Here is a 22,975-nt window from a genome sequence, read left to right as displayed (position 1 = left end):
AACAGCAGCACAGAACAACACAGCCAGCCCCTATGGACTTTGGAGGAGTGGACACAGGACCTCATTCAGAGCCGGACGCTATTTGCGCTCGCTCGTTCAGTAAAAAGGGGTGGCTATTCAAATGAACCGTTCGCTCTTTGCGGTCTGTTCACGCCTCTAGGCCTGAACGAGCGAACAAAACTTGAGGTCATTTTTTGGAAAACTACGCCCCCTGGCCGCTCGCATCCTACGGCATGTCCGCTATTTATTAGATTAATCGAGTACATCGACCAGCGTATGAACTGCTCGCTATTCAGTGGTTTTTCCTACCGCAATCTTGCGAGCAGTTCTGACTATAAAATAACCCAGTGACGTGGTCAATGACGCTGCTCTTTTAATTATGCACACCCATAAAATGCCCGTTTTGACCTTTAAGCACGCCTGCGTTCAGATCTCCACTCCCCGTTTTCAAGCACCTTCCCCTGTTACCACCCACATACGCCTCCTCCTGTCACTCAAAATAGCAGGCATTCGCTATTTAGCGAACAAACGATTTTCGGCCGCACTGACTGGTTCGCGCATGCGTATTACGATCCGTACGCATGCGCAGTTGGGCAAACATCGCTCGGAACGAACGAGCGGCCGCTTACGAGAGGCTCTGAACCAGGCCCACAGCTCTTATAGACAACAGCAGCACAGCACAACACAGCCAGCCCCTATGGACTTTGGTGGAGTGGACACAGCCCCTATGGACAACAGCAGCACAACACTACACAGCCCAGCCAGCCCTAACTCCCACCCTCCCTCTTCACTGTCCACAGCCGAGTGAAAAAATGGCGCCGACGCGGGTACCTTATATAGAATCCAAAACCCGTGAGACCCGGAAGGCGGGATGATGACATTTTGCCTCGATTTCAGATCCGAGTCAGGCGGGAAAAGTAGAGCCTGACTCGTATCGGCCTCGGATCGGGGGGGTTCGGATTTCAGAAATTCAAACCCGCTCACCCCTAGTCGTAATGCGCATGCGCAAACCAGTTATTGCGGTCGGAAATCGTGCGCTCGCAAAACTGCGAGGGGCTGCTAATTTGATTGACAGAATGTACCATTTGTGGGTGGTAACAGGGGAAGGTGCTTGAAAACGGGGGAGTGGAGATCCGAACGTAGGCGTGCCAAACGGTCAAAAGGGCGTTTAATGGGAGTGCATAATTAGTAAAGGAGCGTCATCGTCCACATCACTTGGTTGTCTTTTAGCCTGAACTGCTCACAGTGATAGCGGTAAGAAAAAGCTACCGCAAGCACTGCGAGCAGTTCAGAAGCCTTTCGATGTACCCGATTAATCTAATAAACACCGGAGATGACGTGTGATGCGAACGGCAAAGGGGCGTCTTTACAAAATAGCAAGCACATTTTTCGTTCGCTCGCTCAGACATAGAAGCGTCAACAAACCGCAAAGAGCGAGCGCTCAATTTAAATAGCCTGCCCCTTTTTTGGAACGACCGTCCACAAATAGCGCCCGGCTCTGAATCAGGCCGTTAATTCACTTATATCCACAGGAGCAGTTGTACTGAGATGACAGTACCCTGTGACTATCACTGAATGTAGCTTCTTGTAACTATACAAAAGCTTGGATGCCACAATCCACCAGAGACTGAATAAGATGAACTACACAATCTACACTGTGCCCAGGGGTAACACTGTACACTATTTCACATAAGGCTCCTGTGTCATATGGTGATGTATGAATAAAGAGGATTGGTAGAGAAGTTGCCCATAGCAACAAATCAGATTGTAACCATCATTTATCTATATTGTATAATTTGATAGAAGCCGATTGATTGCTACTGGTAACTTGTTCTCCACTGGTCTTCTTTATAATACATCGATCTTGCCAACAGTAACCCGTTAGCTCCTCCCTCCTGCTGTCATAAACATCCAGGGAGCTACACCACATTGCTAAGGAGAACCACAAGCTTCCTCACCACTTCCGGGTCTTCTTCGCAATGCATCACGGACGTTGTAGTTCAGTTAGCCGTCTGTTCTAGTAGCTAAGGTAGCTTTCTGAACTACAACGCCCACAGTTCACAGCGCCAAAAACAGGCGTGGCAGCGCGGAAAGGGGCCGTTACGTCTGTCAACGGATGGCCCAGAGAAGGGGCGGAGCTGCGGCTGGCGGCGAGCGGCAGAGGGGGGGGCAGTGCTTCCGCATTGGAGGAGACCGGTCGCCGTTGTTGTGATCGCGGCTGCGGAGGAGCGGGTGCTGCCGGAGGATGAGCCAGCGGTGACCGTGCCCGCAGAAATGTCACAGATGCAGCAGCAGCAGCAGAAGAGGAGGGATCGGCGCATCTTCTCCGGGACCTGCCCGGACCCTAAGTGCCGGGCCCGCCTGTTCTTCCCGGCCCAGGGCTCGGTCAGCATCGAGTGCACGGACTGCGGCCAGAGGCACGAGCAGGGCAAGCTGCTGGAGGTGGAGGAGGTGATCGAGCCGGATGTGGTGCTCCACAACCTGCTGAGGAACGCCCTGCTCGGCGTGGCCGGGCCGCCCCGGAGAAACGCGGACATGGTGAAGGTGATGGGGCTCTCCAACTACCACTGCAAGCTGCTCTCGCCCATCCTGGCCCGCTATGGAATGGACAAGCAGACTGGCAAGGCCAAGCTGCTCAGGGACATGAACCAGGGGGACGTCTTTGACTGCTCCCTCCTGGGGGACAGAGCCTTCCTCATAGAGCCTGAGCATGTAGACACTGTGGGCTATGGTAAGGACCGCTCAGGTAGCCTGCTCTACCTGCATGACACCCTGGAGGACATCAAGAAGGCCAACGACAACCAGGAGTGCTTTATACCCGTTCACGTTGATGGCGACGGGCACTGCTTGGTGCATGCAGTTTCACGGTCACTGGTTGGCAGGGAACTGTTCTGGCATGCTTTACGGGAGAATCTAAAGAAGCACCTGAAAGAGAACCTGGATACGTACAAGGCCCTCTTTCATGATTTTATTGATGTGGCAGAATGGGAAGACATCATTAACGAGTGTGATCCGTGCTTTGTGCCACCAGAAGGCGTCCCCCTAGGTCTTCGAAATATACACATCTTCGGGCTGGCTAATGTTCTTCACCGTCCTATCATATTGCTTGATTCCCTAAGTGGCATGAGGAGTTCCGGGGACTATTCGGCTACTTTCCTTCCTGGGTTGATATCAGCAGAGAATTGTAAGGGCAAAGACGGACAGCTCAATAAGCCAATATGCATTGCCTGGAGTAGCTCAGGCCGCAATCATTACATCCCATTGGTTGGTATCAAAGGCAGTTCCTTGCCAAAACTTCCTTTGAAATTGCTCCCCAAGGCATGGGGAGTTCCTCAAGACTTGATACGAAAATACGTAAAGTTGGAGGAAGACGGAAGTTGTATTATTGGAGGAGACAGAAGTTTGCAAGACAAGTATCTGTTGCGGCTAGTTGCTGCAATGGAAGAGGTATTTATGAATAAGCACGGCATACACCCCAGTTTGGTAGCAGATGTGCATCAATATTTTTATAGGAGAACAGGAGTCATAGGAGTTCAACCTGAAGAAGTGACAGCTGCTGCCAAGAAAGCTGTATTGGAAAACCGCCTTCACAAATGCCTAATATGTGGGGCTCTGTCAGAACTTCTGGTCCCTCCAGAGTGGCTGGCCCCGGGTGGGAAGTTGTATAACTTGGCAAAAACAACCCATGGTCAGCTGAAGCCAGATAAAAATTACAGTTTTCCCCTAAATAATATCGTATGTTCATATGACACAGTGAACGACATTTTGGTACCTGACTTTAATTTGAGCAACTTAACCAGTTGCAATTGGTGCCGTGGCAACTCCGTACGCAGAGTGAGAAATGATTCGTCCATTGTGTATCTGGACGGTGACAGAACTAACACCAGGTCCTATGGTGGCAAATGTGGTTGTGGGTTTAAACATTACTGGGATGGTAAGGAATACGATAATTTGCCTGAAGCATTTCCTATAACACTGGAATGGGCTGGAAGGGTAGTGAGGGAAACTGTATATTGGTTCCAATACGAAAGTGAAGTCAGCCTGAATAGCAATGTCTATGATGTTGCAATGAAACTAGTCACCAAGCACTTCCCTGGAGAGTTCGGCAGCGAGATTCTTGTACAGAAAGTTGTTAACACAATATTGCATCAAACTGCCAAAAAGAATCCGGACGACTATACTCCTGTATCAATTGATGGAGCCCATGTACAAAGGATGGATGATATTAAACAGGAGCAGGAGACTGACTCAAACCTCCCAACAAAAATCATTCTCACAGGCCAGAAGGCTAAGACTTTGCACAAAGAGGAGTTAAACATGAGTAAAACGGAAAGAAAGCTGCAGCAAAACATCACAGACCAAGCCTCCGTGATGCAAAAGCGCAAATCAAACCAGTTAAAACAAGAACAGAAAGGACAAGGAAGAGCGTCATCCCCTGGCACCGTCAGAGAGAGTCCGTCGTCGGGGTCTTCAACTCCCACAAAAACGCCTTATTCTCCAACATCTTCCAAAGAAAAGAAAATCCGTATAACGACCAACGATGGTCGCCAGGCGATGCTCACATTAAAATTCTCAACCACGTTTTCTGAGCTTCAGGAAGGGATAGCCAAAGAGTTAGATATTCCTCCTTACTTACAATGCATTCGTTATGGGTTTCCACCGAAGGAGCTTCAGCCGCCAAAAGTGGGCATGGAAAATGAGCCTGTACCGTTACAACATGGTGACCGAGTGACCGTAGAGATTTTGAAGGCCAAAGATAAACCTGTCCAGCACACCTCATCTCACTCTGCCTTTGCTATCACAGCTGATGATTCCTCAGAGTCTGCAAACTCCGTTTCCAAGGAGCTTCAAGACCAGATTGATAAGGAAATGTACTCCTTGTGTTTACTGGCAACCCTCATGGGTAAGATAATAAGTTTTTAATATGCTTAATGTTTTCTTGACATGTTTTACATTTCAACTGCATACGTAGTTTAACTAGGAAGTAACTGTTGTAGAAAATAGTGCTTTAGATCTAGCATTCACCTCCATGAATGGGGGCGATGCAATTGTTTAGGCGACGGCTATTTTTTTTAAGGCGCCCGACTGAGGAGCAATTCAGTTCTTGCTCCGTCTGAGCGTGATAGTGACTGGTGACGGCAGCGTTCTAATAGGGCGTGAAGACGTTCATAATTAATGGGCGCCGGAACAATTTAATTGCGTGCAATCATTATCGCCGCCCACACAACAGTTGGATCGCCCCCACTGATTACTGCCACCAGTTAAAAACGCACATGTTGCTTACACTTGCCTTAGTTTTAGGGCTGATTCAATTAGTCGCGAGTTGACGGCAACTCGTGTTGCGCATTTCTCCGCCTGTTACGGTAGGTAGATTTTGCTTAAACCTCCATAGACTGCAAGCAGAAGTTACTGTACCTTCTGTACATAACGGTTGAATGCCGCGGATTCTGCATATAATTGAATCTGCCCCTTAGGGGTCAGTTTAATTAGCAGCGAGGTTCCATAGTGTACTGCTGAGTACACAAAGATGATCTGTGGGCCTCTTTTGAAACAGAACTGAAAGGGTCACATTTAAAATCATGAGTTTTTAAAACTGTCATTGTGTATGCAAATATTTCCAAAAACCCTGATGGAGTGAATTAGCACTCATATGGTGAGGGATAAATGTCTGCCAAAAGCAAGGTTATATAACACTGAGTAATGCAATGTTTTGGTCACTGAATGCTGGGTCTTATAATAATGATTAGCCATAAAACATAAGTCGTAAAAGTCTTTATAACTTGCCTTTAAAGTTATTGTTTACTTTTGGATGACACTAGGAAATTAATTGTTGACTTTTGGATGACACTAGGTAAGTAATCTTTTGTTATTGGAATTATATTTTTAACATCTGCATAGTAGAGGTGAACAAAGTTTGTACAAATCTAATTATGCAGTGTTAAAGGTTACATTGGATGCAAAGTTCTAGCAATGCCATGATGTCCATTTTCTTTCACTATTTACACACTTAAGGGCAAATTCCACCAGAGAAATGTACACAAATCTGCATCCAAAATTCAGAACAAGGCAATTATTTTGTGCAATAGATCTGAAATCGCACTGATCTCTATGGTATGCGATCTTTGTTTCCAGTTCTAAAGTCTCTAGTACCCCTTTCACACACAGCTTAACTACCCGGGTTTTTAACAGTGCACAGTCACCGACCAGGGTCTAGGCTATCTGTGAAAGGGACCGTCCTAGATCAGAGTACCAGGTCCGCGACCCTGCTCTGTGCCAGCAGTAATTTGCATTACATGAGTGACTCTACACAGAAATACTATTAGTGCTTACAATTGTCTGATGGTACATTTTATAGAGGGGCAATGTCCAGAGCAGGGTACTGCAGTTCATAACTTGGCAATCCTTCATTTTCCCATTGTCTGTGATCTACAATCTTTTGCTGGGAGTTTATTACAACATCCTATATCTTTTTGGTACCTGACTTTAGATGAGGTTATGATATGAAAAGGATGAATAAAGAGTAGCTGTGATCATAGTGACAAATCCTTGTTGTTGTACTGCTCCATGGTCCCTAGGAGAGTGCCAAAAAAGGCCCCTACACACTACGTTATCTTTAACGATTTGTCCGATTCTGACTTATCGGTACGACAAATTGTTGTGTAAAAATGTGCAGTGTGTATGCACTACATTTTGTGGGGTCGTCATCCTCATCGCCTAATCTTATGTGATGCATGTAAGATCTGGCGATGCAGCTGACGATCCCATGCAGAGCTATGCGGAGGGCTGGCATGTCGGGCACAGATCGCCCAGTGTGTGAGTACCGACCGATATGTTGGCCCGTCGGCGCTGGGATCGTCGGCAACATCGCTGGGTACACACATCGTGTGTGCAAGACAGCTCGCCCATACCTGCAAATTTATAAAGCTAGTTCACTTTGACTCTTCAGTGCTGCTTTTCACCCTGTAAATCCCTGCTTCCCCATGTTCCGGCCCAGTAGAGAGGGAAATGATTCTGAAACCTAGTGAGTCCCAGCATTAACTCTCACATGCTGGACATAGTGAAGTCTTTCCAGAACCATTTCCTTCCTGTACAGCAGCTTTCTCTGGTCTAGGTGCCAGGAAAGTGAGGAGCAGGAATGAGAGCTGCCAATTCAGGTTAGTATACACACTTGCCGATGGCTGCTCGACATGTCATCCTGACGTCACAGCTGGGTAGGCATTTGAATTTGCCCGCCCAGCTGTGTGACGTCAGTCCTTGCAGCAAGTGTACAGGCGGTTGGCGGATATATTGGCTGTGCTGCGCAGCCAGCGCAATATGTCTGTGAAAAACACCATTCACAGACATATCGGAGGTACCCCAATATGTCCGCCTACGCGCTCACAATATATCGGATATTCGCTATTGCCCAGTGTGTACCCAGCAGTACATTAGCGTTACAGCCCCTGAGGTTTACACTACAGTATATACTACTTCTGCTTAGTACAACAATGTCAGTTATGTTTACTTTGTATACTTGGGGGTATATTCACTTAGCCTTGGAGAGAGAGAAAGTGGAGAAAGAGAAGTACCAACCAATCAGCTCCTAACTGCCATGTTACAGGCTCTGTTTGAAAAATGACAGGAGCTGATTGGTTGGTACTTATCTTTCTTCACTTTATCTCTCTCCAAGTCTTTAGTGAATAGACCCCTTCGTTTTAAACGTTTTACACTGCCTGACAGCTGGCCACATCTGTATGCTAAAATATTTTAGGTGAACAAGCAAAAATGATTTGTGGGACTTTAGGATAACATAGATTCTTATTTTTTATTACTAGTAACCTTTATATAGTTCAGAGGTTCCCAAACCCTGTCCTCAAAGTACCCTAATGGTCCAGGTTTTAAGGATATTTATGGTTGAACACAGATGGTTAAATCAAATTGACTGAGCTACTAATTAACTCACCTGTGCCCAAACATGGTTACCCTTGAAACATTAGGGTGCCTTGAGGACTGAGTTTGGGAACATCTGATATAGTTGCAACATATGACTACTCTACTACCATCAGTTCTTATTCCAGATGGACTTATGGTCTTTGGACTGTGATAGGAAATGGAGAGAACATATAAACCCCTCACCCTAGTGCTGTGAGGCAGCATTCCTAAACACTGTGCTGTGAATTCTGCATGCATTATTGCACAAGTGCATGACACCTATGCAGAATGCACCTCTGTAACACAGGATAAGTTGATGCAGTTTCCAGAGTTTCCAGTTTGTTAGCCAGGGAAAGTGGGCACAAAAGGGACTTGATACATATGACCCCTGTCTTTCTGTAATGCTCACTTACAATAATGAATGCTGTCTGTCTTGCATTTGAATTTAATTGAGTTTAGCACTATGAAGAAGGTAGAGATTGGGTCTCACCCTACACTTTTAAGCTGGGTACACATATGACTATGTGCAAACGATGCACTATCGTTAACTATTTCTATGGAACTCCCAGACAAACGATATAGTGCATATACAAATCTTGAGGCTTGGTGCAATTTTGATCAACTCATTGTCTTTTCCTCTTAAGTTTAAACTAACCTTTCCATAAATGTTATATTACTGTCACCCTTGTATCCAGGCAATCTGTGTCGCCCCTGTCAGTCTGTTCTTTCCCCATAGAATTTAAGCTCTCACGAGCAGGGCCCTCTTCCCTCATGTGCTTCTCCTTCACTTGATTATACTTTAATATACAACAGTACCCCACCCTTGGTTGCCGACACCATGCTGCTTATCTAAGTGTTATGCAGCAATGTATTAGTCATGTATCTTTCCTGCATTGTTTGTACTGTACATTGAAGGCGCTGCGGAACCCTTTTGGCGCCATATAAATAAAGGATAATAATAATACACTATGCAATCTTCAAACAAAAGAATAATATATCGGGCATTGTTCCGATCGTTCGCGATATATCATTTGCTTTCTTAACAACTGACAGCCATCTTAAACATTTCAGCAGTTTTATAGTACTGGGTGGGTCTTTCTAGAGGGGATAAAAATCGGTGGCCACTTATAGGCATAATATAGGCACATGTAGCTACAAAGGACCAGGCATGCACATCACTATACATACCAGACAGAAGTTCAGATCGGGGCAGGACTGTACAACAAAAATTCTTCCTCTGCTGTTGCTTACAGTCCACACAGGACACGATCCCGCCAGAAAATGGAGGAGCATGGAGTGTCTGGGGAGGGATTGAGCTGACACCTATATCGGGCAGTTCTGAATGACATATTGTTTGGTACAGCGTACACACTGCACGAAGTGGTAAGGATCATTAATGAGATCCTCAGATTGAGCAGAATGTAGGGCCGACCAAAAGACGTGATGAACGACTTACGGGAGAGCGTGATAGTGCGTACACACTGGGCGATTTGTTGTTCCGATCCGTCCTGTGTACCCAGCTTTAATTGGATGCATTTTCCACCTTCCACATGGAGACAGTATATTCTCTAGGCCTACTCTGCCCAATGTAAACAACAAAGAAACATTCAAATGCACACAGGCGATACATGATAGCAAGCCCATCTTGATACACTTCTCCCTCATTCATCTAAACTTTTAACAGGCTAAAGTACCCCATACTTCAGCAAGCTCAATAGAACAATTCAGAGTCTGCAAATATTCTCCCCCCCCCCCCAATTTAAAGCTTCCCCAATCCACCAATCTGCCTCCATACATTAGATATTTTTCAGTGATTTGCAGATCATTTTCAGGAAAGACAGATCTGCCGATCCAGCTGACTGTTACCATACACTAGCAATCTACAGCCCCAATTGGTCTGTGAAATCCAACATGTTGGACAACCTGATTCACCAATTCCAATCACTTTGGTCGGAATCTGCGATCTGTGAACCCTATACAGTGCACATTTTTTCATCAAATCATCTGCAAAATGCAGAATTGCCCCACGTGATTGCTGATGTATAGAGGCCTTAAATCGAGATGTTAGAGAAAAACATAAATGTCAATTTATTGAAAGTGTCTGTAGTGGTGGGAGGTTGGGCTAATATGCAGGTACACTGTTCTTCTTCTTCTTTTTTTTTTTTTTTCTTTCCTGCAAACCTAAGTGCAGTTCTAGTTTTCTGAGCAAATCATAGGTGTGCTTCGTGAGGGTCGTACACACTGGACGATAAAAGTGAAGTTACTGATATCGTTCAACGATATATCATTGCTATCGGCCAGTGTGTATGCCTTGAACGATTGACAATGCGCGCTCCCGCTGGTTGGTAACTGTATCCCCAGTCGGCCGTACATGCAGACAAATCTAGGGATGTACTTAACGATGCCATGCTGCTGAATTCAGCATTGCCCTGCTCTCCCCCCCCCCCCCCCCCTTCCACATCGGCAAGTGTGAATACTCACCAATGCTGGGCCCGCCGCTGACTATATCGGGTCATACACTCATCGTCTAGTGTGTATGAGCCATTAGACTGCTGGATGGACAGGATATGTAGACTAGTAGAATGCCAACGCCTTTTCCAGTGCACATCCAGTGTGATATGTATATGGCGAAGTGTTTTAAGATGGATTCTTTCAGTTCCTCCTTTTATTAGATATGTTACAACTGTACAAAGATATAGCCGTACAAAGATACATATGATTCAGCATTGCCGTTTATTGTTGGGACAGTGGAAGTAATGATCTCTCATATCTTGCTGAAAATAGGAAAACACGTAAATGTAACCTTAGAAATCTTAATTTTAGGGAAGAGTTTAGAAAGTTGAAGCAAATATCTGGTTGCTGAGGGTTACGGCAGCATTCTACCTGTCCACCCCTTTCCTCCCTTCATTTCAGGAAAATGTCACCACTGCGAATCAGTAATGGCTTCTGGGGGAGTTTTCTCTGACAAATTAAAACAAATATTAAAACCTCCTAATATATAGTGTGTATATACGATTCTTACATAAACCAATTCTGCTCAGGGCCACTAAAATTCTATTAGTACTGTAAAATAGGCATATGATTCAGCATTATAGGTATACAAAAGTGTTTTAATGTTTATACCCATTAGAGTCCCTGCGATGACTATGCAGCTTTATGCAGTGTAATCCATCACTATCACATGCATTAGCTGCCTACAACCTTTTAGTATCATTACTTAATATAATAATACATCAGTCTGGAAACTGCAGTCTATGTCTCAAGAACAAAATGAAAAGTCTCCCTTGCAAATCTCGCCTTTTATTTCCTTCTACTTCGTCCTTATATTGTCACACAGTCATTCCTATAAAGGCACATTTAATGCTTTGGAGGTCTGTGTACTAAAATATAGTGTCCTGCCTTTGTTATAACACTCATTACTGGATTGCACACCATAGGTTTGTCCTCTCCAAACCCCCCTGGACTCTGCCTATTCCGACCCTTTTCTGAGGTACAATATGTTTGACGTGGGCTCCCCATGTGTAATACACTCCCTGCACCTATTACAGATACACCCCTGGTTTATACTACACTGTGTATTAGTATTTTCATACAAATCTCGTACCGTACTCATAAATGTATTCTACTGGTTAGCCACACCTCAGATCATGTGTATAGTTTATTTTTAAATAGTATTCAGCGGTCCTTTGTTGCTTAGTTTGCAGCCGTTTTGGGTTGTGCTTGCTGCAAGTTATAGCCTTATTATTATTATTATTATTATTATTATCCTTTATTTATATGGCGCCACAAGTGTTCTGCAGCGCCTTACATAGTACATAAAACTAGTAAGTGAACAAGAAACAAGTAACTTACAGTACATTACAGTGGAGGACAAGGACACAATTTATATACATTGCTGCAATAGCAATTATAGCACTCACAATAAGCAGCAGGGAGTTGGCAGTCACGTTAGGTGCCCTTATGGGGAGTAAGGAGTAGAAGAAAATGTAAAGAGAAGCACGTGAGAGCTTACATTCTGAAGGGGAGGGGCAGACAGACAGGGGTGACACAGAAGGGATAGATAGGGAGGAAAGAGCTTGAGGTGGGTTAGGATGAAAGCTGGAAGGCCTTGATGAAGTAGTGGGTCTTGAGAGCCCATTTGAAGATTTGTAGAGAGGTGCCTTAAGCTGGGCACACAGTAAATGATCTGTACCCAGCGCGATATAGTTTGCGGCGGGACCTGGCAGACTTGCCGATGCCGGCAGCCACGGCGGGGGCCATTCTGCATTTGGCAGCATGGCCGCCGCAGACTATATCACCCGTGGGACCTGCATGCAGGTCTGACAGGCGATGTTGCTGACGATGCGCGGGAACGCGCCTCGTCAGCGACATAACGGGTACACACTGGCCGTTGTGCCCGATAAGTCATCCGATGCGATGGAGCGGTATACATATTGTCTAGTGCAGTGGTTCCCAAGCTTTTCCGAATCACGGCGCTCTAGAGTATAAGCATTTTTCCATGAAACCCCTGGGCCAAAAGTTTCTTATTGAGAAATTCAGCAAAAATTAATCTATTATTATGTCATCCTAAGGGAGGGTACACATCTGAATGACCGGAAATTGCACCGATGTTCAGGGGTGATTTGCCTTCACCATGGACATCGCATGATTGCCAGTACACACTTAAAAGATGTGCAGCACGGCCAATCACACTATATGGCATGTGACCACAGGAGCGTGCAAATCGGGCATACACACTGCATGATATGCCCGATTTGTCGTTACGATTTGACCAAATCTTGCCTATATAGTGTAAAGGGATCTATCCATTTATCGACATGAAAGTCTGAACGTCCAGTGTTCAGACTTTCATGTCGCTGAGGTGTGGGCACCGCACTGAAAGACGGTCACTGAACGTCTTCAGTGCAGAAGCCCAACCTCTCTATCTATTAACATGTGGAACCTGACGATCGTCGTCAGCTTGACCAGTATGTTCGATGATAGTCGGGGTCAGCAAGGACCCAACGTGCACTCGCATCGCTGGTCCTTGCCGGCTATCCGCTTGCAGACTTTGTGCATGATCCGAACAAAAAACCTCCTGGTAAATAATTTTATTTTGTACTGGACCTCCATCCCCTGGCACCCCCTGCCAGTGCCACAGCACAACCATAAATGCCACTGTAATTTAACCTTTCTCTGTGGCTGTTTAGGTTGATATCAACCATAGGTATACCTTAACTTTATATTCTTCTCACCTCCCGCCTGCAGCCCAGTAGCTTCTCCCCCCTGTTTGTCCAATGCTAATTTAGTATGACAGATAGGGGTTTGAAGTGAATGCCTGCTACAGGGTTGTGACCTTACTTTAATTTTGTGGGGTTACTGTGACACACGGGTCTCTCACTTCCAATTCTCTGCTATGAAGCATAATGGCAAGTAGCAGAACTCTGTGATAGATCAGGCTCTTTATACCCCTTCATTTTCTTCTTTCTGTACTATACGGTATATCTTTATATCAATTGATCCATTTACAGGATCTGATGTCTATTATTAATACTTTAGAGATCTTGTCATTATAGGTTAAGCTTGTTCTTATGACATGACTGTGTCTCTTTAATTATATTGATATCTGATTACTAGTCCTTGAACACTTTAATGACCAGGGAGTATTTTATACACTGTCTTTGTCGCATCAATACTGTTGAGTATTGTGTATTATTGTGAATGTGTATTGTATTGTCTTATTTATTTATATTTCGCAATCTTCACAGGAATAATTATTCTTTTTTCTCCCTCACATTCTCTTTTCCTATAATGTTTAGTGTTTGTTTGTTATGCAAGTCCAAATTTATAATCAAATATTCATTAAAAGTTATATTTTAATTATGTTAATTAGCTATGAGTGCTCCAATATAGAGTCTTGGATTTGGTCTTTGGACCTTTTCCCCCTGTTTTGTATACTTTAAAATTGTGAAGGGGAGTGCTAAGTCTTAAGCTGGCCATACACGCTACAATTATCGGGGCGATCCGCCTGATATCGGCAGATTGCCCCAATAATTGTAGCATGTGGGGGGGCGACCGAGGGTTAAATATTGTCCAGCATGCCTGTCCGATGCGATATTTACCTGTAAACTGTCGGCCGCATCGGGCAGTGTATGCCCAGCTGCGGCCGACAGGCATACATTTCCTGTGGGAACGTCTCCTCCCCGGGGGCGGAGCGCGGATGTCGGGCTGATACACTGAGATTTCTCTCACAATGTATGCCGGCGACATCCGCGGCTGGCAGGCTGTCAGATAAAATGTCTGTCGGTGTGACAGACATTTTATCTGGCCGTGTATGCCCAGCATAAGAATGTCAAAAAATGTATCAGTATGATGTGGAACCAATGATAATAAAATGAAAAAGCGTTGGAAGCAGCAGCAGGCACATGTTTATTTAGTGCTCATGATATTCAGCATTGCAGCATTGCTCAAATACAAAGGTGATCTTTTATTTCACCTTTTTATTTGGAGAGGAGAGAAGAGTGGCCGCTGCCAAGGAGACCAAGGTAGCAGTAGGGCTCGTTGGATAGAGGCTCCCCTGGTCTCCATACATCGAGCATGTGACACCACCCTGAAAGCACGATCCACTGCAGCCCCCACTGCCCGGCTCCAGAACTATACACTGAAGAGCTATAAACATTGGTGAAATTAACCACAAATATAATTTTTTTCTTTTCAGTATTGCTTTTATAGTTGATTCTAGTTTATTTTATTCCTAGCATCACACTGATAGATTTTTTTTGACACTTTCACAAGCACTCCCCTTCACAATTTTTTAAGGTACACAGATAAGTTTTCTATACATTTTTACAAGTGCTCCTTACACATCTCTAACCAGGAATCTATGCCTTACTACTCGTTAGCCCACAGGGCTTACCGTGTGATTTAATTGATTAGCTCTGAGCACTTAACCCTGGAGCTAAAAGGCCGCAGCTAATTGAATTCCACCCATTAAATTGCTGCATCCTACTTGTTTGAGCCAGAAAGTTTGCATGAGTGCTGCTGCTACCATGGTCATGAACACTTACATCTAAGTCTTCTCACTTTCCCCGGCCAGCCATTCTGTGGTCTGAATTGAGGCCATTTAAGGAAATCCAAAAGCACCATCAAAGTTCCATTATTTTTATATCAAAGCTTTAGGTCTATAATTTGCACCATTTAGGATATTCCAGTTCTTGAAACTGATGCCCAAAGTCCATCCTGCTTTTTCATAGGACACAATCATGAAGAAGTGTTTCTCCGTAGCAACCAATCATTTTCCAGAATGCAATAGAAAAATGATAGCTATAATCTGATCGGTTGCTATGGGCAACACCTCCACTTTTCTTTTTTAGAAGCTTTAGTAAATTTACCCCTAAATGTATCCTTTGATGATTAAGCAGTCACATGTTGGTTTCTGCTCCCAAGGTCTTCACCTACATTACCATAGGCCTATGAGGTGGTGATGCTTTCAGACCTCATGGATCCAAAACAGGTTACATAACTGAAGGCTCATCTACTAATTACTCACACAGAATCTCTGTGGTACCAGGGGGTAAAGTGCTCTAATCATTAATGTGGGGTTTCATAGTGAAGACTGCAGTGTCTCCTGCAGATGAGAGTTCGTTCCACTCAGGATTAAGGGTGTCTCCATTTCATGATAGTTATGACCATGATACAGAACACCCCCAAAATGCTTATCTTTTTATATTTAGCTCTACTGTTGTAAGTATAAGATCAGAGTGTCATTGATCACACTACTTTCCTGCTCCACTAATTTATTGAAGTTCTCTCCAACAGTGGAAGATTCTGCAACTTGATTAAAATTTCGTAACATGATAATATGTCACTGAGGGGAACTCAAATGTTATGTCGTGGCGCCCATTTTAATTTTATTTTAGACCTGATTCTGAAACAGTTGGCTTTCCTCAGCAGGTTCATAGTCAATCTGAGGGTATTATATGGACCATGAGGTCTTTCAAAATCTTAAGGAACCTAGTTAACAGGACATTTAGATTTTTTTCAAGCTTTCAAAACTAAAATACGTTATAGTCTTCACAAGCTGGAGCTCCATTGTCTGATATTCATCTATGAAGAGCGCCAGGAGGATAAATGAGGATTACTCGGTAACGGTGAGAGTCTTGTTCTCTTACACTATCAAATGTTCTTTGTCCTATAACTTCTTCCTCTGGGACATCTTCTTTCCGGATCCAGATTACTATCTTTTTAGATTTGCCGCTTATTGCTTATGTGGTGACTGAGAAATTAGGGTACACATAATAGGTTTTCATAACGTGGCATTGAGACTCTGAAGGCTGTACACATGAATAATGGCAGATGTATATAATCAGGAACCTATGTTCAGCCACCAAACCGAAACTTTATTCAGGAGCAGTGCGCTCGGTCTTCATGTCATTTGAAATGAAGGCCCGTATTCAATTTGAGGCGAAAAGTCCGGATCCACGATACTTTTTCGCCGATTACGTCATTTTCGCCTGTTTGGCTTTTACCCCGTATTCAATTTGAAAGACTTTCCGCCTAGGTGGAAAGTCAGTGCAATCTAATAGGCGAAAAAGTTTCGCCTATGAATAGCAGGCGGAAAAAAGTGCAGAATTGGGGTTTTGGGGTGCAACGTTGCGGGAACCCCCGTGCATCCTTCAGACAGTCCCCCAAAGGTAAACTGTGTCAAAAAATTAATAAAAAACACTTTTAACACCCCAAAAAAAATCACTTTCATTTTGGGGGCAAAAAAAAAAAAATGTTGGTGGACAAAGTTAAAAACTAGCGAACTTGACTCTGGGGGGGTCCCCAAGTATGGCCCAGGTGTTTTTTTGATTGCAGGTGCTTGCGGCAGGTGAATTTTTCACAATTTTTTTCAAACTCACTTTAGTAACTATTAAATATCCTTACCCCCATTTTCAAGTACCCCAAATTTGCTGGGATAACTTATTTACTACAAAAAATACTCCTGAATACTATTCTGCATCATGTATAGGAAAACGCTATTTAGCAGCTATTGAGCCCGTTTAAAACACACCAAATACCTTCAGCAAGCCAAATGGGGGGGGGTACCATAGGGGGAACCCCCATGTCAGAGCATCTTTTGGGGGGTGTCAGGCTGATTTCCCCAAATCTGACAGCACTTTCCGCCTGTTCAAGCTTCGCCAGGTCACGTTTTCTCGTACTTTCAATATGAATACAGGGCAAAGCAGGCGCGCACGTGATACTTTTCCGCCTACAAAACCGGCGAAGTAGGGAAAAAGTATTGCGGCTCAGCTCAAATTGAATACGGCTCTAAGTCTGTTTGTCTTCTCTACCTGAAGTCACTGGGGCAGAAGACTCTATATTGTTAGGTGGTCATTCCTGTTAAAACAAATAAACTGGAATACAGATTACTGTCTGATTCTAGGCTACTTCATTATTCAGGAAACCTTTCAGAATTGTTTCCTTATTCTAGTGTACTTGCTGAATGATCTATTGCCAGTCATGGAGATGCAAATGTGACACAAGCTGTTCAATCACTTTATCTGGTTTTCCATCAAGACAGATGAGTCTCTTTATTCCTAAAGAATCAGATCTACTTTCATTCTCGCTTAGGATTCTATCCTCCTCATCTTTCCATACTTCAGACCTGAGAGAATTGGTTAGAGCATAAGTTTGATCTGGTCATATGTGTGACATTGGGGCAGATGTACTAAGCTCTGGAAAGTGATAAAATGGAGAGTGATAAACGACCAACCAATCAGCTCCTAACTGTCATTTATCAAGCCTTTAGCATGGCAGTTAGGAGCTGAGTGGTTGGTCGTTTATCACTTTCCAGAGCTTATTACATCTGCCCTTTTATACTGCACCTGTGGAAAATCCTAAATTGAGATGATGTGTATCCTGCTCTACATCTATGAGATGCAATGGTGATGTTACTCTTTCCAAATTGCCTCTACATCATTACAGAGGCTGCTTCTGTGACACTTCTCTGTATATAATGTACCAGCTGCATCATGGAGACTTCACTATGTTATCTGTACCAGACTCCCTTTTTCTTCAGCTTAATTTTACTAAATGGTGCTACCCAAAAAAGGGCTATTAGCCCACTACTACCACAAGAAACATTTTATGTGGCGTGCATGGATGGGCAAACTGAATATTGGAAGAATAATTGATGGAATTTTCTTTTCCCATGGCTGGAATATGGCAGCGGTCAGGAATTAACCAACCCTAAGTGCTTCCTTTTATTTGGGCAGTCAAAGATTGATTTGCTGTGGGAGAGGCTTATCCTAAATCTGAAGGAAGGGGATTAGTCCATTGGTGTCATCTGCCACATCCCAGCATGCCTTGTCACAGCATGCCCTAATAGAAACACTGTCAGGAAATGCTGGGATGTGTAGTTCCATAGCATATGGAGGGCCGCATGTTGAATACCCCTGGTTCTAGAGTAATACCAGTTAAAATGTAAACAACATCTGAACCTAATTGTATTTATTCTATGGGGCTTTTGTATCAAGCAGTGAAAAGCGTGGAGAAGTGGTCCCATGGAGAAGTTGCCCATAGCAACCAATCAGCGTCTGCCTATTGTTTTGTAGAGTGTTATTGATAAATGCTACTTCAATGCTGGTTGCTATGGGCAACTTCTCCACTGATTCACTTCTCCACGCTTTTCACTGCTTGATACATATTTAATCTGGTGGTCAGACATTATTTACTGTTTATTAAATCATTGCAATGTTCACAGCGCTGCCATATCTGATCCTCGGAACGTGTACAGTAGCTCTGAGTATTTCAGTCGTGTTGATCTTGTTGGAGGCAGGCGCCTGTCCACGTCTGACATTGTACAAATAAACTCAGGGTTCCATGTGACAGTGAGGGGAATAATTGCAAGCAGGAGGCCACAGGCTGTGAGATAGAGGAGGAGGATCATCATCAGAGACATGGGGTAATGTTGTAAGACTCTTGTGAGACTGATGTGGTATAAAACATACCACCTCATACTGTAACATTGTTACTTATGCTTTATTTGTGTGCTTTTCTCTTACAGGGGAAGATGTTTGGTCATATGCTAAAGGACTCCCTCATCTATTCCAGCAAGGCGGTGTATTCTACAACATAATGAAGAAAAACATGGGTACAGTGCAACCTTCTTTTATGAATTTTCATCTGTTACCTTTCTTTGTATCGATAGTATCATGGCATAACTATTTATGCATATTTGACATTCGAATATAACCCTAAAATTCATACTATTTTATTAAATGAAACATAGGTGTTAAGAATCTTATAATTTATTCGAAAAAGTTTATTTAGAGGTTGTTGAATTTTTTTATACAGTCTCTTTGTAATAAAAACTGTCAAAATTAGTTAATATTATGCTGCAAAGTGAAATTTGATTAGCTGAAATTCAATAAAACCAGTACAGTCCATAATAAATAAGAGGAACCAGCATTTATGTATCCGCTAAGCCAGTGATGTGATCTTTATGCAGAAGATGTACAGAAATTGGTAATTGCAGATAGTCTATGGTGGATGCAGGGAGAGTGCTGTACAGCACCTCTTGGCAGTGCCCTTTCCCTGTAAAGCAGGTCTGGCCAACCTGTAGCTCTCCAGCAGTTGTGAAACTACACATCCCAGCATGCCCTGCCACAGTTTTAGCATTCCCTAATAGCAAAACTGAAGCAGTGCATGCTGGGACTTGTAGTTTTACAAAAGCTGGTCACGTAGAGATCAATAGGCGGCAGTTTAGTTCTCTTCATAATTCCGTAATCCATCAGTCTCCTCTGTAATCATAGCATGTTTCCCCCCCTAAGTCCCACCATTGCTAGTCCTTACAGCCCTATACTGTAAGTCTGCCAGGTAACTTATTGTGCTGTCCACTATTGCATGCACAATGAAAAATGTACTTATGTTTCCCATGGTTGAGAGAGGCTTTAAGTTACTGCTTGGCAAATACTTGTATCCCTCTCTATCGGGATCTCTGAGTATTGTGTTCATTCTAGGGTGGGCAGGGGGCCGGGCAACTATCACCAAAGTGCACATGCTCGGGAAATGGGCGTGGTCACACAAAAAGGGGGCATAGCATTGAGTCGCGCCCCCTTTTCCTATCTGTAGGGGGCGTGCTCAGCATGTCACGGAGATGCTGGGCTGCCCCCAAGCTTTCCTCACAGTGTGAATAGATGTCGTGCATATGCGCATGGCATCTATTCACTTGCCAGTGATTGTTACCCTGGAACAACCCTACTTCCCCTTTGGGTACGGCTGTTTTATAAGGGCATGGCGCATTTGAGCAGTCTAGCACTATGAGTATTTAATTTAGTGTTATTAAATCGGTTTATGTTGATAAATACAAATGGCAGATGGGGAGAAAAAAAATCTTTTTCACAGAAAAGCAAATTTTCATATAGTTTCAAGAGCAGTTCTATAAACATAAGGTTCTTAAGTAAAATATGTGTTCTTTATTAAAGAGAAATATTCTATATACTATGTACTTCACTCTGCCTTCTCTGAATGCTGCGTACGAGTCGCAGACTATATCCATGATGCTACATTATTATCGTACATTGTTTTATCGCACTAAGGGCCTGGTTCTGATTCACATTCAGCTGCATCTAGGTTACCGAGCATGTGTTCCGGGCTGCATAATCCTCTTTGCCAATTTATGCACAATTCAAAGTCCCATATCAGCCATTTCTCTGTGGACACTAAATGAACGTTTGTAGTGGGCATGTAGCCAGAGATACTCACTATCCTGATTTGTGCATATGTGTTCTGGATGCCACATTCAGAAGGAACTTCTGCACCTATCATCGCGTAGGCGTAAGTGCTGCTGCTGATGATGACGGCTGCTGTCGCATATGCATGGATGCGTACACTTTAGCACGCATACACTTGCATCAGCATTCCCCTTGCAGTCACAATGCGTCTGCTTTTGCACTTTGGCGTGACTCTGGAGCAGGCCCTGAATCTCATATGATTAATCCTCTAGTATGTATAAAATGAAGTTGTAATACAGTCTGAAAATGATATTTTATATTTGCTTGTAGATGTGGTTGATGGAAAGCATTGCACGTTTCCCTACTTACCTAACAAAACCTTTGTATACAACGCGGCTGAGGATAGGCTGGAACTGTGTGTGGACGCTGCCGGCCATTTTCCCATTGGTCCTGAGGTTGAAGACTTGGTGAAGGATGCATTAAACCAAGTGCGCTCTGAGGCTTCTTCAAGAAGCAGGGAATCTAGTCCCTCTCATGGGCTGATGAAACTGGGCAGCGGTGGCGTAGTAAAAAAGAAGTCTGAGCAGCATCACAACGTAACAGTCTTTCAAGGCAAAGGGCACTCGCTAGGAACAGCCTCCAACAGCCCTGAACATAATCAGAGAACAAGATCGGCATCAAAGCCGAACACAACGACTAGTTTCAGTAACACCACAACCTATTCTGATCCCTCCTCCTTCACTTCTACATCCGGTGACAGCGAGCTCATCAGGGTAGCTCCTGGCGTTATCACCATGAGAGATAGCCGACAACTTGACCCCAACTTAATCGAGGCCCAACGGAAAAAATTACAAGAAATGGTTTCTTCCATTCAGGCTTCTATGGATAAACACTTACGGGATCAAAATGCGGAGCAGTTGACAGGATCCGACACATCTCCAAAGAAGGGAGAACGGCTTTCCCCAAAGCCTGGGAGCAGTCCTTCAGGGGTAACTGGGGACACAACTGCAGGACCTGTAACAGGTAGTAACGTAGGAAGTTCTATAGCAGCATCATTGTCCGTCAGGCCGAAAGTTCAGTCAGCCATATCTACAGAAGATGCAGAGGAGATGGACAGCCAAGACGCAGATATAGCTCATATAGCTGAGCCTATGGATCACTCTTGATTGGTGAATGATTCAAAGTAAAATAAAATCCAGAAATATATATTAATATGTAATAAGATGGCTGGGCCATGGTGTGAAATAGTCCTTTACATAATTCTTGTACATTTAAAAGAATATTAAACTCCTTTTCGTTGCATGAAAATGTGTGTAATTTGGGTGAGGGTAAAAAAAAAAAAAAAGAAGCTTTCAGGGTTATTTTAGCTTTTAAATGATTGAGATATAATTTGTTAATGGAGGTCTTTACATTTTAAAACAATATTGCTGCCTTCAATGCATATGAGAATGTCAATGTGATTATTTGCCTACACGCACACTCTGAATGTCATGGTGAATCAGTACAGCAGGCTGAACCAATATTTAACCTATCTGCACTGGTAGCTGGTGACATATCCTAGAGCGCACAGAGCCTCGTGCCTCAGTGATGTCACTAGCTCCCAGTGACCGCATAGGCTGCACTCTGCCACCACTACACCGTAGTCTCAGCGGAGCTCTATTTTTGTATGGTATACAACATTACATTCAGAAAAGACACTTCCTCTCTTAGAGATGTTTTTGCTTGCAAAGAACATTTTAGTTTCAGTGTTTAGTTAAGTCCTCACCGTAAACTTGTTCTGAAAGTGTCATAGGTCCCCAATAAGTTATGCGCAAAACAGTAAAATTAGCTCTGTGGAGTCGCACCTCTTTTAAAAGCTTGAATCATAATCCCAGAGTGCCTCAGCTTGCCCCCTGTTTCCTGTTCAACTCTAATGGTGCTTTAGAAGAAGTCTTAAAATTGAGCAAAGCGAGAATATTGTCTAGAAAAGATCTGAGAGACATTTGATCGGAGTCCGTATAGAATAAAGGCCTGTGATCTTTTTTCCTTTGCTTTGTTATGTTGCTTCTTTTTGAAGGGAGAATGAATTTGTTGTACATTTTATTTGAATTTATGACCGGTAGATGCTATAAAACTATTATCTAAATATATTTTGTATAACTGGTAGCAGAAGATAGAACAGTGCTTGGCATGTAATTATGAAATTAAAGTCCTGCAAAAACATATAATTACAGCTGGTGAGTGGGTGGTACCGGACCTCATAGGACACCTCTATAATTGAGGATATGACTTGTAGTTTATAAAGCAGATGGAATGAAGAAGGCGTAAGCTGCCAATTCAGATCAATGGCTGTGGAAACTGACAGCATGGCTTTATCATAAGGAAAT

General features: G+C 43.6%; 1 protein-coding gene across 1 annotated transcript; it reads left to right on the top strand.

The window, feature by feature from the left end:
* The first annotated feature begins 2,167 nt into the window (after positions 1-2,167).
* VCPIP1 (valosin containing protein interacting protein 1) lies at positions 2,168-22,350 on the top strand. Its single transcript, XM_088469366.1, has 3 exons — positions 2,168-4,903; positions 18,941-19,027; positions 20,940-22,350. Exons 1-3 carry the CDS (start codon positions 2,275-2,277, stop codon positions 21,773-21,775), a joined length of 3,552 nt encoding a protein of 1,183 aa, XP_088325492.1. The 5' UTR covers positions 2,168-2,274; the 3' UTR covers positions 21,776-22,350.
* Positions 22,351-22,975: the final 625 nt, after the last annotated feature.

The sequence above is a fragment of the Taudactylus pleione genome, unplaced genomic scaffold (assembly GCF_031769625.1).
Source record: "Taudactylus pleione unplaced genomic scaffold, aTauple2 ptg000090l, whole genome shotgun sequence".
Lineage (NCBI taxonomy): Eukaryota > Metazoa > Chordata > Amphibia > Anura > Myobatrachidae > Taudactylus > Taudactylus pleione.
The sequence above is the reverse complement of the archived record's forward strand: the minus strand, read 5'-3'. Positions and strand labels throughout refer to the sequence as shown.

What these genes read in the sequence shown, in the direction of transcription:
- VCPIP1 (XM_088469366.1), top strand. Translation starts at nt 2,275, where the DNA reads ATGTCACAGATGCAGCAGCAGCAGCAGAAGAGGAGGGATCGGCGCATC. An exon ending in TTTACTGGCAACCCTCATGG is followed by an intron (nt 4,904 to 18,940) that starts GTAAGATAATAA and finishes TTTCTCTTACAG; the next exon opens with GGGAAGATGTTTGGTCATAT. An exon ending in CATAATGAAGAAAAACATGG is followed by an intron (nt 19,028 to 20,939) that starts GTACAGTGCAAC and finishes ATTTGCTTGTAG; the next exon opens with ATGTGGTTGATGGAAAGCAT.